This window comes from Onychomys torridus, chromosome 1, assembly GCF_903995425.1.
Source record: "Onychomys torridus chromosome 1, mOncTor1.1, whole genome shotgun sequence".
NCBI classification, from domain to species: Eukaryota; Metazoa; Chordata; class Mammalia; order Rodentia; family Cricetidae; genus Onychomys; species Onychomys torridus.
Genome location: NC_050443.1, coordinates 128,070,918 through 128,087,762, shown reverse-complemented (window position 1 = coordinate 128,087,762; position 16,845 = coordinate 128,070,918). Strand labels below are relative to the sequence as shown.

The following is a 16,845-nucleotide window of genomic DNA, read 5'->3' as shown; positions in this document are numbered from 1 at the left end:
TGGTCCTGGAAGTTACCACCCAATGAGGAAATCATTTGGCTCCAGTTCAAAGGAAATTCTGCTAATGAAGTGCTGTTGTACCTGCTCCCTTTCTAGGAGGGAGTTACCAATACAAAGCCCCAAAGCCACTCCGCTTATCAGTGGGGGCCCTTCAGAGCCACCAACTCAACCCTTTTAGTTCTGGTATTGGACACGATCCCACCCAAAAATGACAACATCACAGTGAGGCTGACAGTCTTGCTGTAATTGGGAGGAAAGAGGCTGCAGCACATTTGGCAGATTGAGAGTCACCAGTAGCCAAGGTCAGGTTTGTGCAGGCAACTGAAGGGCTCAGAGCCCCCTCACCTCACATGGTGAAGAGAGGAAGGCAGTCAAGTTCTAACCCGATGGTAAAGTTGGTCCCTGGGATAGTTTTGTCCCCTTGCCTCACTCTCAAGGAGACAAGGAGGGGCATTATCTCCCCTTGCTGCCAAAGGTACCTTTGGGGGAGGCTGGTAAGGTTTTATAAAAATCTCCTGGTGGAGACAACCTCCTCCACTGGCCCCCTAGCTGGCTTCTGCTTCCAGCCACTTCACAGCAGAGTCCAAATACAGAACCAGTGTGTTTCAAGGGCCTGAGGGTAAGACAGAGTGGCCAGAGACAAGGGTGGGGAATCAGGGACACTGGCCATTCTTAGCAGTTCCAAGGAAATGGCCTTTCTCCCAACCACCCTACACAGGCTCAATGGCAGCAGTGGCCACCTGCCTTCCCAGGAGGGTCCCAAACCCTCCATGGAGTGCCTCAGAGTGAAGGAGGGTTCAGGCAAGGAAGACCACAAAGATGATGAAGAAGACGATGAGGATGAGGAAGATTTTGACCATGAGCCACCGATTGGAGGTGACTGACTGGAAGTACTTGAGGATCTCTGAATGGGCGGCCTCAACATCCAGCTGGGCTCCAAGCACGTTCTCATCGATCCTGGAAACAGCCAGGAGAGAAAACAGGACATTAGATTAAAAAGAATGCTGATGACATCCATTTATTGATATGGAAAGTTGATCACAATGTGTGGAAGTAAAAAAATGTTTCATATTATCTGATCTCTTTTGTGTGCATGTATGGATATATACAAGTTTACAAGTTTTTTAGGGTAGTAGACCATGCTTGGCTTTAGTTTGGAAACTTTCTGCCAGTTATTAGTTTATGATTGAGTAATTTAACCAAAATCTTATTTTCCACATCTGAAAAATGAGATTGACATAAACCCTACCTCCTTTCATGAGGTTTCAATTTTTCAGTGAGTTAAATGAGCCCCCCCCAAATCCATATGAACACCCAAATATTTTAATTTTGAATTATTAGCACTTACTGATTTTTTTAGGTAATGAACATTTATTATATTGTTTTGTTTTGGCTTTTTGTTGTTGTTGGTTTTTGGGGTTTTTGAGATACGGTTTCTCTGTGTAGCCCTGGCTACTCACCCTGTAGACCAGGCTGGCCTCTGTGTCCCAAGTGCTGAAATTAAATATGTGTGCCGCCACCACCGGTGCACACTGTTATAATGGGAGTAAAGTTCAGACCACTACAAGAAGAAAATTCTGCTTGAGGGATGGGGACAACTTAATCTAGACAGGAACTCAAAGAACAATACAAACCTCACATCAAGAGAGCATTATCTCTGATGGACAAGTCCTCGGAGGAAGGACGATTCTGGCAACTTACTGAGGCAAACAAAACCTTTTGCAGCCAATCTATATGTACAATCCTAAAATCCAAATATTGTGGCTGGATAGACAGCTCAATAGGAAGTGTTTGCTTGGCAACCAAGAGGATCTGAATTTGGGTCCCAGTACCCACATAACAAGCTGGCCATAGTCTTACCTGTGTCTATAAACACAGCACAGTGGGTAGGTGGATAAAATAGGAAAGAGCTGGGATTTGCTGCCTGCCTGAAAATACTCAAGTTTTCAGGCTCAGGGAGAGACCCTACCTCAAAAGAAGAGAGTAATAGAGGACATCGTATGCCCTCCTCTGGCCTACATCATACAAAACACACACATACACACACACACACACACACACACACACACACACACAATTTAAAACCCAAATACTATCCTATGTTACAAGATGTTTCAGACACCGTGCCTACCTACAAGGCATGGCAATCTGTAGCATGAATCTTAAAAGTTCCTATTAATAAAATCAAACCTGGGCCAGTTATTGGGGTAAATGCTGAAAGATCAGAGAAGCAGAACAAGCCACAGCTATCTCACCTTGCCAGTTCCTCAGCTGATCCTGTTTCCTCAGACTGGAAGCCTCTTAGTCCTTACCCAGAATGAATCTCAGCTGAACTGTGCCGCTCAAAGCCTAAAAGCTTAACCAGCCAAAATGCTCCTAGTTTCTGGTCTTTACACCTTTATATCTTTCTGTTTCTGCCATCACTCCCTGGGATTAAAGGCTCACTTCTTTGGATTAAAGGTATGAGTGTCACCAAGTCTGGCTGTTTCCAACGTGGCCTTGAACTCAGAGATCCAGAGGGATTTCTGTCTCTGGCATGCTAGGATTAAAGGCGTGAGTGCCACCATTTTCTAGCCTCTGTATCTAGTGGCTGTCTGTTCTCTGACCCCAGATAAATTAGGGTGCACAATATTTTGGGGAACACAATATCACCACAGCAATCCACTAGGATTATACTGCCTAGTGACATAAAAGCTATTTTAGCCCGTGTAACTACATTCTGTGATTTGTAAAATCATCTAATGACAAATTTTTCAAAACATAATCCTATCAGTAAGCAATATATGATGAAAAACACCCTAGTTTTTGCAGAGGGAAATCCTTGGCCTGGAGTCCCCTAGGAGCTGAGTAAGGCGCAGGTAGGTCCTAGCAATCTGGCTAGAAATGGAAAGAAGAGCAAGCTTAAGGTCCTGAAAAGACAAGTAACAGGATTAAGCTCATCTCAGCATCCTAAATTCAGAAGCCTGACCTGTGGTTCTTTTTTATGTTCAAGAGGCTGAAATATCAGGTTCATTTATTTTGGCTATAATTACTTTGTTTTTTGAGACAGGTTCTGTGCAGCCTGGGTCCTAGAACTTATTACATAGACCAGGCTGATGTCAAACTCAAAGAGACTCTGAGTACTTGGGATTAAAGGCATAGGCCACCATGCTCAGCCTTTAACTACATTTTTAACGTGAGTGCATTTGTCATCATACAATGAATGAAGCTCATAACGGCAGTTATGAGTGGCTTAGCTTAACAAAATGGACAGACCTTACCAATTACAATCTGTACATAAAAGATTATAGAGCAGCTGAAAAGATGGCTCAGCAAGTCTGAGGACTTGACTTTGATCCCTGAGATCCACCTGGTAGGAGAGAAACAACTCCACAGTTGCTGTGCTACATATGCACCTAAACACACCTGCACACAAATAATTCTGGTTTTTTGTTTTTGTTTTTTTGAGGCAAGGTCTCACTGTGTAGCCCTGGCTGCCCTAGAACTCACTATATAAACACACAAAGATCTACCTGTCTCCAGAATGCTGGGATTAAAGGCCATTTAAGTGCCACCATACCTGGTAAGGCATGTCACAAATAAGATCAGGCAGGGGTGGTGGTAGTACATGGCTTTTAATCTCAGTATTTGGGAGGCAATCACCCAGAGTTCCACGCTAGTCAGGGCTACATAATGAGACTATGTCTCATTTAAAAAAAGAAAAGAAATAAAGAAAAAGAAAAAGCAATGGGAAGCACAGAGCAGACTGGAAAAACTTTCACAATCAAGTACATATGATGTGTCCAGATGGAGCTTTAAACTATTTTTACATTTATTTTGTGTGTCTGTGTATATATATGTAGGTGTACATGTGTCACAACCCTCACGTGGAGGTCAAAGCCAACATGATGTGAGAACCAGTTCTCTCCTTTCACTATGTGGGTTCCAGGGATCAAACTTAGGCCATCAGACTTTATAGCAAGCACCCTTGCCTGCTGAGCCATCTCACAGGCCCCTGTCTGGAGTTTTTAATTCAAGAGGAAAAGAAGCTAAGAACAATGACTGAGTATGTATGTAACTCAGTGATAAAACACTGAACAGCATGAATAATGTCCTGGGATTGATCCCACAACACAAAGGAGGTGGGGGACTATATCTGACATCTGTCCTGATATAAAGGCAGTCTGACATTAAATGCTTCCTAATGCTATACAAGATACACAGCATCTCCTTTCATGTATCCTATACAAATATAAGCAGGGGCCACTGGAACCTGTATTTGATTTTCTAAATTAACACTGGAGAACTAACATTTGTTTGTTTTGAAAAAACAGTAGTCAGGCCAACAGACAACCAGGCTATAGGACACTGCAAGGCACACAATCTTTTTTTCTTCACGAAGTAGGATAGTCAGGAAATAAAAGGAGCTCCAGGCTGGAGAGACAGCTCAACAGTTAAGAGCATCGACTGTTCTTCCAGAAGTCCTGAGTTCAATTCCCAGCAACCACAGGGTGGCTCACAACCACTTGCAATTAGATCTGGCGCCCTCTTCTGGCCTGCAAGGACACATGCAGGCAGAACACTATACATAATAAATAAATAAAATCAACTTTTTAAAAAAGGTATGTGGATGACAGGAACATAATATATTTGACTTTAGATTCTTTCCTCCCACTTCTCCCTTCCTTTCTTGTTCATTTTTTTCTTATAGCACTGGTACTGGATGTAGGGCCTTGCCCATGCTACCTAAGTGCTTTATCACTGAGCTATTTGTCAGCTTTTTCTTATATATGTATGGGTGTTTTGCCTGCATATATATCTGTGTACCACATGCCTGCCTGATACTTGCAGAGGCCAAAAGACTAGGTCCCCTGGAACTGGTGTCACAAGTGGTTGTAAGATAGACACCATGTGTGTATTCATACTCAAACCCAGGTCCTCTGAAGAAGCAGCCAGTACTCTTATCCACTGAGCCATCTCTCCAGCCACAATCTTTTAATTCTTTTTGAGACTGAGTCTTATGAAGTTGTCCAAACAGGCTGGCCTCAAACTCACAATCCTTTCTAACCTCAGCCCTCCAGAATACCAGGATTATAAATACAAGCAATGAAACATGACTTTCTTCTCTCTTTTTTTTTTTTTTTTTTTTTGGTTTTTCGAGACAGGGTTTCTGTGTGTAGCTTTGCGCCTTTCCTGGAACTTGCTTTGTAGACCAGGCTGGCCTCGAACTCACAGAGATCCGCCTGCCTCTGCCTCCCAAATGCTGGGATTAAAGGCATGCACCACCACCACCCGGCGAAACATGACTTTCTTGCTGCATTCTGAAACAAAACTCCTGGGAAAGTTTGTATGTTTCTGCTTTCCTTTCTTCTTGTGTGGTACCAAGAACTGAATTCACAGGCCCAGTAAATCCTAGGCAAGTCAGCACTCTACTATTGTGGACATCCTTTGTTTTTTGGAACTGGGTCTTAAAATATAGCCCAGACTGGCCTTGAACTTCCTATGTAGCTGATAACCTTTAACTCCTGGTTCTCCTGCCTCCACCTCCCACGTGTACCATACCAGGCTCCTCGGATTTTCATTTAACATTTTATTTTTATTATGTGTATGTATTTGTCTGTGGAGGTATCGGATCACCTAGAGCTAGACTTACAAGTCACTGTAAGTCACCTGACATAGATGCTAGAACTGCACCTGGGTTATCTGGAAGAACAATGAGTGCTCTTAAACCACTGAGCAATCTCTCCAGCCTCAGATCTGTGGTGTATATGTATGTGTTTATGGGTATGTGTGTTCACCCAGGTGCCTATGCACACAGATGCCACAACAGTCAGGCATCCTGTTCCATCATGCTCTGATTTTCTTGACACAAGGTCTCTCACTCAAGCTGAACCTTGTTGTTTTAACTAGGCTAACTAACCAGTGAGCTCCTGTCATGTCTCAGCTCCCCACCTTGCCCATGCTGGGGTTTCAAGTACTTGAGCCATACCTAGCTTTCGAATAGGTGCTGGGAATTTTTTTTTTTCCAGACAGGGTTTCTTTGTGTAGCCCTTGGCTGTTCTGGAGGTCAGGAGGGTGGCACTTGTCTATTGTTCTAACATTTAGAAGATGGAGGCAGGAGATCAGGAGTTCAAGGCCAGTCTCAGTTACACAGGAACTACTATATAGGAATTTTAAAGCTGGCCTAAGACATGAGAACCTGTCTCAAATAAACAAACATAAAAATGCACTATTAGCAATTTCAAATTTCTTGGCTTAATAACAGAATGAAGATAACACTGAAAACATATTTCTGTTTGCTTTTTTTTTTTTTTTTTTTGAGACAAGATTTCACCAGTAGACCTGACTGGCCTGAAATGTGCTACATAAACCAGGCAGGTCTCAAACTCAGACATCTAGGGACTAGAGAGATAGCTCAATAATTAAGAACACTTGCTACTTTTGCAGAGGACCTGGGTTCAATTACCAGTACCCACATGATGTTTGACGATTATCTGTGACTCCACTTCTCAGGAATCTGATACCCTCTTCTGACTTCTGTGGTCACCAGACACACACCACAAATATACAAATGCAGGCCAAACACTCATATTTAAAAACAAAACAAAACAAAACAAAAAACCAAGAACACCAAACCAGACAACAAAACTCAAGAGATCTGCCTGCCCCTACTTCCGGGATTAAAGGCCACAACACCTAGTTCTCATATAATTATTAAATTTTTTAAAAATTAGATTCTGGGCGGTGGTGGCCCATGCCTGTAATCCCAGCACTCGGGAGGCAGAGGCAGGTGGATCTCTGTGAGTTCGAGGCCAGCCTGGTCTACAGAGCTAGTCTAGAACAGGATCAAAGCTACAAAGAAACCCTGTCTCGGAAAACAAAAACAACAACAACAAAAAATTAGATTCATATTTTTAACTTGTTTAATGTGTGCTTTGCATGTTTGTACATCCCTTGTTTGCCTGATGCCTAGAACTAGGGTTAAAGATGGTTGTGAAACACAATGTGGAGTACTAGGAATTGAACCCAGATCCTGTGGAAAAGGAACAAGAGCTCTTAACTGCTGAGTCGTCTCTCTTAATTTCTGAAATAGAGCTTGACTACACTTGTAAAGCTGGCCTTGAACTTCTGGACTCAATGCTCAAGAATAAAGGTCAAAGCCGGGCAGTGGTAGCACTCCCAGCACTCAGGAGGCAGAGGCAGAGGCAGGCGGATCTGTGTTAAGTTCGAGGCCAGCCTGGTCTACAGTGAGTTCCAGAACAGCCAGAACTGTTTTCACAAAGAAACCCTGTCTTGAATGCTGTGGATATTGCTCTGTGTAAATAAAGTTCTGATTGGCCAGTGGCCAGGCAGGAAGTATAGGCGGGACAAGAGAGTAGAGAATTCTGGGAAGTAGAAGACTGGGGAGAGACACCACCAGCCGCCGCCATGAAAAGCAACATGTAAAGACACTGGTAAGCCACAAGCCATGTGGCAAAGTATAGACTAACAGAAATGAGTTAATTTAAGATAGAAGAAGTAGATAACAAGAAGCCTGCCACAGCCATACAGTTTCTAAACAATATACGTTTCTGTGTGCTTTCTTGGTTGGGTCTGAGCGACTGTGGGACTGGCGGGTAAGAGAGATTTGTCCTGACTGGGCCAGGCAGGAAAACTCTAACTACACTTGAAAAATTCAAACAAATAAATAGATGAAAACTGAATAAACAAACAAATGAATGAGTGAATGAATGAATGAATAAATGTGGCACAGTGTGCTCCTTCTCAGCTGTGTTTTGTTTGGGGTATTTATTTATTTATTTTATTCATTACTAGGGGAGGGAGGACACAAATGTAGCAGTCACAAGTCACCTCTGTGGCGCTGGTCTCTCCGTCATCCTTACCTGACTGCAGCGATCAAGCTCATACCACCAGGCTTGTGCAGAAAGTTCCTATACCCACTGAGCCAGCTAGGTGGTACCACCAGCTGCTTTCTTTCCTTTTTTCTATGATTCTGAAGACCGATCCTAAGCCTTCATCTATGGTTGGCAAACTCTACAAACCAAGCTGTACTTCCAGGCCCTCAAGTCATTTTTTTTCTTTTCTTTTTTTAAAAAATGGTCTCTCGCCAGGTGGCGGTGGTACACACCTTTAATCCCAGTTCTTGGGAGGCAGAGGTAGGTGGATCTCTGTGAATTAGAGCCAGGACTGTTTCACAGAGAAACCCTGTCTTGAGGGGGAAAGAAAAAAAAAAAAGGGTCTCTCTATGCAGCCCTCCCTGACTGTCTTGGAACTTACTATGTAGATCAGGTTGGCCTCAAACTAACAGAGATCTGCCTGCTTCTGTCTCTAGAGTGCTGGGATTAAAGGCATACGCCACCACATTAGGCCCAATATACTCTTATTGAGTAGAAGCAGGTGAATTAGGACTCGTGGGTGGGAAGAATTTCACTTACTCTTCCAAAGCCCACCAAGCTGTCCCTGGGAACTTCAAGATGCTAATCCATGGAGGAGAGAAAGCTCCACTATATGGGGTGAGAGTGCCTCACCTCTGAATAGTTTCCTCCTGTTCTTTAACCATGTGTGCCAACTGCTGAAAAATGGAGCCCAGCTCAACGATTGTAGATTCAATGTTCTGCATGGTGTCTGCCCGACTCTGGATGTAGGAATCCTTCAGAAGAAGAAAGCACCATGAACTAGAGCCTGAGTTTTTAAGACCCTTTCACCACGACACACTCCAAACACTCGGGGGAACAGAAGACAACAGAGGACCTGATCCTGTGGATTTGAGCCTGGTTACCTGCTCGTCAATGAGCTGAAGCTGCTGGCTTGTCCTAGAGTCCATCATGTCGATGGCCACGTCTCTGGAGGCTCGGGACTCTGCTCCCAAAACTATAGGACCACCCCCTGGGGAAGAAACAGGACAGGACACATTTTAATGATTAAAAGCAGGTTCAGGGCCTGGCATGGTGGCACATGTCTTTAATCTCTGTACTCCTGAGGCTAAGGCAAAAGGATCTCTGAATTTGAGGCTGATCCACAAAGTGAGTTCCTGGACAGCCAAGACTACATAGAGAGACACTGTCTCACAACAACAACAACAAAAACAATTCAAGCAGGGCATAGTGACATGTGCCTGTTACACTAGCAATAGGGATGTGGAAGTAGGAGGGTCAGGCCAGTCAGTCCTCGGCTAATAACAAGGTGGAGGCCAGCCCAAGCTACATGAGACCCGAGCTCTAAAAACTATTCAAAATTCACTGGCACTAGGTTTATAACCAGCCCTGGACAGACTAATCCGAGTCTCAGTTTCCTTATCTCTAAAATGGAGCTAATAATAGCTGCTTTCTAAAGAAAGGCTGAGAAAATTAAGAGAGTGTGTGACAAAGTATACAAAATGTCAGACACGCTCATTCTTCTAAATATGTCTGTATTCACTGCCATGAGAAGACAGGAATTAAGTGTGGATCATGAAACTCCAAACTGATTTGTCCTCTGAGATAATGCCTAGCACCATCCTGGCCCTTCCATTCTCCTACTCCATACCTGCCTTTAGACTCTATAGTTTAGAAGATGCCACCACAGCCAGAGAACTTAGCTCCTAGACCTCCCATATTGCCTCTGACTTACCAAGGTGGTTGGGGGCAAGGGGCAGGGCCGACACTGGTGCCCGAGAGAACTGTTCCCGGCGGTTCCTCTGCTGTTTCAGGTTCTGATGTTGGGGGAAATGCAAAGGTCCTGAGTCTCTGGAGAGTGGGTGTGTTAACCTTATGACTCTGGGTAACCTGTCCCTTCCCCTTTTCCTCCTGGGTCCATACTGCAAATTCCTACCCACCCACAGATCCCACTTACCTCAGTCCTCACTTCTAAAACTGATTTGAAGTCATTGGACATGGAAGCCAGTTTTGACTACAAAAAGCAAGGACAACTGGGTAATTCAAAGAAGATACTTTGTCATCCCCTTCCTCACTCTTTCCATCCCCAGGCTCCTACCTGCAAGGAAACTACAATGGTGTTGGAATGCGTCTGCAGATGCCGGCCACTCTGGCTGCCCTTGGCCCTCACAAAATCTTGAAGCTGAGCAATTTGTTTGTTGAGGCTATTGATGTCCTGGTAAGAGACCAGAAGAAGAGGATTAAGCAGGGAGTCTTCAGTCACTGACCCTATCTGTGTGCCATCTCTGGCAAGGAGGACAAGATAAAACCTCCTGGTGAAGTGTCTAGACAGATCAGAAGGGGGCACTAGGACTGTGCATACTCTGGTCATTGCTTACAGAAAAGGAAGTTGGTGGTCTCACCATTTGTAAATCAGTAACTTATCTGCCTTCCATCTTTCTGTTACACTTTACCCTGGAGGTCATAGAACCCTTACAAAGGACAAAATCTTCTACCTAGGGCATGCTGAAAGAGTACTTGAATAAAACCCAAGAAAAGGTTAAGAATCACCCAACTTTCTTAGAAGCATCAAAGAAGCAAATTTTTGCACAGAATGTCTAATACAGCAAAAGATTTTCTGTGACTTACTATAAGTCATATACAGGGACTTCGTATCACAGCCAATGTGTCACCCACATCCAAGAAAACCTGTCCCAATATACTATGACCCAGGGAGGTATCAGAAAGGCGGAGATAGAAGGCATCAAGAACAGGAGTAAGTGTCAGCAAGGTGGCTCAGTAGGTAAAGGAGGCAACCTGAATTTAACCCAGGGACCCATACAAGGGAAAGACATAACCAACTCCACATGCATGCCATGGCACTCAGGCACCACCCTCCAAAACCACAAATAAATATAACTTAAAAATTTTTTAAATGAGTATGAGAAATATATTCAAGATAAAATTTAAGCATTTTTAGAGGCTATCTAAGTAGATACAAGCTCACCCCTCTCCAGAACCTTGTACTCATATTCACTGATGACACATCTACTTTTCTAGAATTTCTGACCCAAATGCACTTCAGGGTTGATTTGTTTGGCATAACAGCTCCTTCCTTTGGGTTCTAGCTAGGTAAAGTGTTATTTCCTATGCAGAAACCCAAGCTGAAAGCTTTTAATCACCCATTTCCTTAGCCTACCTACATGCTATCATACAACTATAATCTATGATACTAACTGGACAGGTGCAATCACCTAATCAGAATCAGAATCTACTAAGTGCTTACTGTATACTCAGTACTGTGTCAAATGTAACAAGGGGCCTGGGGGTGTGGGGCAGCAAACAAAGACCCAACATTTCTTCCCTGCACCTAACCAAAAATTTAAACAGCAACAACAAAAAAGGCCCATTATCTGTTTTTCATTTATTTACTGTATAAGCATCTTACAACGTTCTCTCCTGTCCTCTCCTTAAAATCCCACCTGAGGTAGGTGGACTGCAATGAATTTAAGGTCAGCCTAAGTTACAGAATGAGACTCTATCTTAAAATACAAATGGGCTCTAGAGTTGGCTCAGTGGGTAAGAGCAATTGCTACTTTTTTTTTTTTCTTTTTTCTTTTTTTGAACTGAGGATCAGACCCATGCTACTCTTATAGAGGACACAGGTTCAACTTCCAACACCCATATGGTAGCTCAAAACCATCTGTAACTGCAGTTCTAGGGTATCCAATACCCTCTTCTGGCCTCCACAGGCATCAGGCACACATGTGGCACAAACAGGTACATGTACACAAAACATTCATATACATACGTTTTCAAAAAATGTTTTTAAGCAGGCTAGTGGTACATGCCTTTAATCCCAACACCTGGGAGGTAGAAGCAGGCAGTTCTATGAGTTCAAGGCCAGTATGGTCTACATAGTGAAACCCTGTCTCAAAAAAATAACAAAATTAAACAACAAAAACAAAAAACCCTTCTATTTCCCTTTTCCTCAAACCTATTGAACCATCAATAGCCGACAAAGAACCCAACTGGTTGCAATATAAACTTTTTGTTTTGTTTTTGTTTTCCAGTATATATTCTAAATCTACCCACATTATATCCTTTTCTACCTCATATACCCTAACCATCTTCTCTACTCAAAAAACCTCCAAGAGCCTCTGAAATGACTGCCTTCTTTCTAGTCTGCCGTCCTATGCTCTGCTGCCTAAACCGTGGTCAGTGTGATATTCAAAACCAAATGCAGGGGGTTATCTCTCATCACTAAATTTAGAATGCACCCTCAATGCTTCAGCTGCTTTACAAGGCCCTCTGTCTGCCACTGCCTACTTCTAAGTGTACCCTGCCCCTGTGCTCTCCAGCCGGTGTACCATACCCACATTTGAGACATTCCTTTTGCTATGTCCATTTTCTACACTGCATTCCTACTTTCTGGAATGAACTCCCACCAGATCATCGGATGAACTGCTTTTCCTCCCTATTCAGACACAGTTCAAATATCACTTCTTCAGCCAGAACAGCTTAGATCAACCAATCCAAACTCATCTCAGTCCTGAAACTCAGTGCCAGTGGTTGACAAAAGCAAACAAATGGGGCGCATGCCTTTAGTCCCACCTTTAATCCTACCCCTGGAGGCAGAGGCAGGGGGGATCTCTGAGTTGGAGGCCAGCCTGGTCTACAGACAGTTCCAGAATAGCCAGGGCTACACAGAGAAATCCCGTCTTGAAAAACCAAAAACTAAAACAAACAAACAACAAGAAAAGCTAACAAATGCTCCTCACAAAATCTGTGGGGCTGGAGAGATGGCTCAAAGGTTAAGATCACTGACTGCTCTTCCAGAGGTCCTGAGTTCAATTCCCAGCAACCACATGATGGCTCACAACCATCTGTAATGAGATCTGGTGCCTTCTTCTGTGTACATAATAAATAAATAAATCTTAAAAAAAAAAATATCTGTGGAGCAGGTACTTTTATTACCTCTGCCTTCCTGATAAGACAATGGCAACTCAGAAGTTAGAAGCTCCCTCACACAAGGTCACAACCTAAGTGGGCGACAAAACAACTTCAGGTTTTTCAGAATCCAGCGGGATAGTTCTTAATTGGCTAATAACCCCAATAGCACCCAACATTCTCCTACCAGCATAGCACCCCTTAAATGGATCTGCTCTTTGACCTCTGCCACCACATTTGTACAATACAGCTGTACCAGCTACCTCCGTAGCCTCTGTGCCACCCCAACCATGTTCCAGATCAGACTCTACGTATTGCCCAGACACGACTCTACACTTGTTATCAAGGTCCACAACACTCTTTACAACTAGCCACTCAGTCGAACAACCATCTTCTTGCCAGTCACTAATTTAGGAAACCAACAGTCAGGCCAGATGCTATTATAAGCACTTGTAATATACTTGTGAAAAAGCAGAAAGAAAAATCCTGGGCAGGCATGGTGATACATGGTATAATCCCTGTGCTTGAAGGCTGAGGCAGGAGAATCACAAATTAAACACCAGCCTTTTGCCACGCATGGTATCATATGCCTTTAATTGCAGCAATCAGTAGGCAGAGACAGGCAGACCTCTAAGTTTGAGACTAACCTAGTCTACAAAGCAATTTCCAGGACAGCCAGGGATTTACAGAGAGTTTGTCTTAAAACAAACAAAAATACCAGCCTGGGCTCTGTATCTAGACAGTCTTGAAACCAAAACAGGGACCTACTAGTGGGGGCCTGCAAATCTACTAGTGGACCTGCAAATCTACTAGTGGACCTGCAAATCTACTAGTGGGGCCTGCAAATCTACTAGTGGACCTGCAAATCTACTAGTGGGGGCCTGCAAATCTACTAGTGGGGCCTGCAAATCTACTAGTGGACCTGCAAATCTACTAGTGGACCTGCAAATCTACTAGTGGGGCCTGCAAATCTACTAGTGGACCTGCAAATCTACTAGTGGGGCCTGCAAATCTACTAGTGGGCCTGCAAATCTACTAGTGGGGCCTGCAAATCTACTAGTGGACCTGCAAATCTACTAGTGGACCTGCAAATCTACTAGTGGACCTGCAAATCTACTAGTGGACCTGCAAATCTACTAGTGGGGCCTGCAAATCTACTAGTGGACCTGCAAATCTACTAGTGGACCTGCAAATCTACTAGTGGACCTGCAAATCTACTAGTGGACCTGCAAATCTACTAGTGGACCTGCAAATCTACTAGTGGACCTGCAAATCTTTCCTCCCCTCATCTTTTTCTTCTTCTCTTTTGGAAAAGTACAAAGGATGGAGGAATGAAGAAAATAAACTTAAGGTAATTCTAGAAAATGAACTTTTTTCTTTTTTTGACAAGGTCTTTCCGTATAACTCTAGCTGTCCTAAAGCTCACTATATAGATAGACCAGGCTGGCTTCGAACTCAGAGATCCACCTGCCTCTGCCTCCTGAGTGCTGGGAATAAAGGTGTGCGCCAGCACCGTCCTCCAGCTGACCTCCATTTTCTAATCAACATCTTTGCATATAAACTCCTCAGACTGGGGTAAGTCTTTCTACTACCTCTCTATAAGCTCTGAATCTAGCTCAGACTCTATACCCTCTTGTCAATCTTTCCCAGCACACTGTTTCAGCCATCTTTGTCTAAACCTTTTCTATACTATCACCTATTCATTTTAAGCCTAGGCTCTTGATGCTGAGTAATTCTTAAGGACAATGAGCCCTTGAAGACAATCATCTTGCTTCACATTTGTTCCATCAGCATCTAGAACAGTGCTTTATAAATACTAGATGATTCTAAGTGTTTACTGACTCTGTGGAGGAGCAGGGTGTTTGGACATGGGTCTAAATACTTACCCTGGGGATTCATGGCAATGGGAAATGATGGAAGTAATCTAGTTAGAATGCTGGGCTCTCCTGATGGCTAGCAGCTCACCTGTTTGATGATGTATGTCAGCTCCTCAATCTCGACTGCTTTATCATCAAAGAGAGACTTGCGCTTTGCCACTGCAGAGACAGATGAGGTGTGACAGCAGGCGAGGGCAATCACAAGGCTCAAGAACCAGGGATGCAGTCCCGTGGTAGAGGCACTTGCTTCAAGGCACAAAGCCCTGGTTTAAAATCCCCAGCATCATAGGAAAAATAAAACCTCCATGAACCTCACTTCCTACAACTATGGTTCACTGTCCCACCTAGGAAAGATCTACCGAACACTCACAGATTGTTAGCTTCTCCAGCTTGGCAAATGTATTGCTGAGATCTTTCCCAATGCGCCTGCAAATGATCATCAGTGAGAAGGTTGTGGTAACGGGCAGGAAACAGGCTATTCCCATAAGCTCCAACACAACACAGACAAACCAACTTCTTAGCCATTATATCACCCCACCACAAAGCCTCTCTTAACTCACTTGGCCATAAGGGTAAATTCACTGCGTTGTCGGGCAGCACGTAGAGCTGGTTTATTTGTTTGGATTCCATTCTGGAAGGTAATGGCAGAAAGTGACTAGTTTCCTTCACATTCATGTTCATCTTCTCACTGCTCCCTCACATACCCACTAAACACTCTATAGTGCCGCTGGCACCAGACAGTCTAAGTTTATCAGTGGTTTATAGCTAAGAAAAAAAAAAAAAAAACAGATGTAGGTTTAAATCTTGACTCATCGTTTGTGGTATTTAGGACAAGTTACTTAAACTATCCTTAATCTCTACTGAAGACAATTCCTCCACTCCTACTGACAAGACTCGATGATCTAAGAGTTGTAAACCAGCAGACAAAACTTAAGCATCAACTGGGCTCACACCTGCCTTTCCACTCCAGGTTCTTACCTGACGGCTCTGCAGCGACTTACAGGCAGACAGGAATTCCTGGGTCCGATCCCGGCAGGACATGGTGTCGGGAGGGGAAGGGACCAGGGCCACAGGGGTGGGCGAAGGAGCGATGTCGCTGCTGCTCCTGAAAGCAGTTTCAGGGGACAGAACCTGTGTCTTTGAGAGACCCAGGTAGACACCCTGATCCGTGTTCTTAGATCCGTAGCGTTTCCGCGGGATCATCGAGTCGCATAACCTCGGACTGCTGTGGAGAGGAGAATGTCATCCTCCAGACAACCTCTTTTCCCAAACTCTCCCCTCAACTAGCAACTCCTCAAGCTCGTTCCCGTATCTGACAGACTTTCGAGCCCAAGGCCACCCGTAGATCCTGCAGCCCGGCCACGGCGAGAAGGGTCAGCTTCCTCCAGGCCCAAGGCGAAGCTTCCTCAGATTCTCCTTCCAACTTGGCTCTGATGGCCCAAGAACTGGTCGGGGGCCCTAAAGTCGAGAAAACAGCCAGAGCCTGGTCCTGCGGCCCTGAGCCTCCAGCCGGACCTCTGCAGTTGGCCCAGATCCTAATCGTGTCCTCTGGTGTACGCGATTTCCTTCACCCTCTCACCGAGGAACGGCAACCGACCTCCAAGGTGGACACACTTCGGTGGGCGGAGGGGGGAAAACCTTAAGTGTTTATTTGAAACAGGAAGTCCCACCTCCATCAAAGTTCCGCCTGTTGGAAGACTGCCGCCACTAATTGGACAGGGCCGACGTCTCTCTCAACAAGGCCTTTCCTGATTGGCCAGCGAGGCATTGGCTTACGCGGAGCCGCCAGCAGGACTTGCCCCTGGCTCGCTTCCCCCCCTCCCCCACCGCCAAGCCGCTACCCCGGAGCAGGGACGGCCGACAGAGACCGGACCCCTACTCGAGCGAAGCCCTACCTCCCCTGCTGCCTACCGCCGCCGCCACTGCCACTCTCCCCAGGCCGTCGCCCGCTCCACGCCGGACTTGTAAGCCGCCGAAATCGGACCAAAGAGCAGGAGCCGCCACGTCACCACACGCAATCCCACCCCCGTGACGTGTTGCCGCGCCACGCCCATTTTTCCTCTTTTTTTTTTTTTTAAAAAGCCCAGACACAGGAAGAACACACCCCTGTCCCGTCAAGCTCGATTCCGCCTTCCTATTGGTTAGGATGCCGCCGTGGCCCCGCCCCCGAGGAGCCGAAACAGATC

General features: G+C 44.8%; 2 protein-coding genes across 6 annotated transcripts in view; one reads left to right on the top strand and one right to left on the bottom strand.

The window, feature by feature from the left end:
* Positions 1-16,845, top strand: part of LOC118594502 (solute carrier family 22 member 19-like) — a 703,508-nt gene that overhangs the window by 456,375 nt on the left and 230,288 nt on the right. The window lies entirely within an intron of this gene.
* On the bottom strand, positions 223-16,704 carry Stx5 (syntaxin 5). Of its 4 annotated transcripts, none has more exons than XM_036204512.1 (11): positions 16,555-16,704; positions 15,638-15,881; positions 15,220-15,290; positions 15,030-15,085; positions 14,748-14,818; positions 9,952-10,068; positions 9,811-9,867; positions 9,589-9,670; positions 8,759-8,865; positions 8,508-8,629; positions 223-957 (listed from the first exon to the last, which is right to left on the bottom strand). In XM_036204512.1, exons 2-11 carry the CDS (start codon positions 15,860-15,862, stop codon positions 798-800), a joined length of 1,068 nt encoding a protein of 355 aa, XP_036060405.1. In that variant the 5' UTR covers positions 15,863-15,881; positions 16,555-16,704; the 3' UTR covers positions 223-797. The 4 variants fall into 4 exon arrangements, with proteins under 4 accessions (XP_036060405.1, XP_036060399.1, XP_036060416.1 ...); XM_036204506.1 differs by having other exon boundaries at positions 15,638-15,884; positions 16,571-16,689; XM_036204523.1 differs by having other exon boundaries at positions 16,571-16,689.

Coding starts and splice junctions, on each gene's coding strand:
- Stx5 (XM_036204512.1), bottom strand. CDS start 15,862: ATGATCCCGCGGAAACGCTACGGATCTAAGAACACGGATCAGGGTGTC. Junction 8,866..9,588: donor CCTTGCCCCCAACCACCTTG/GTAAGTCAGAGG, acceptor TTTCTTCCCCAG/GGGGTGGTCCTATAGTTTTG. Junction 8,630..8,758: donor TTCAGCTCATTGACGAGCAG/GTAACCAGGCTC, acceptor CTTCTTCTGAAG/GATTCCTACATCCAGAGTCG.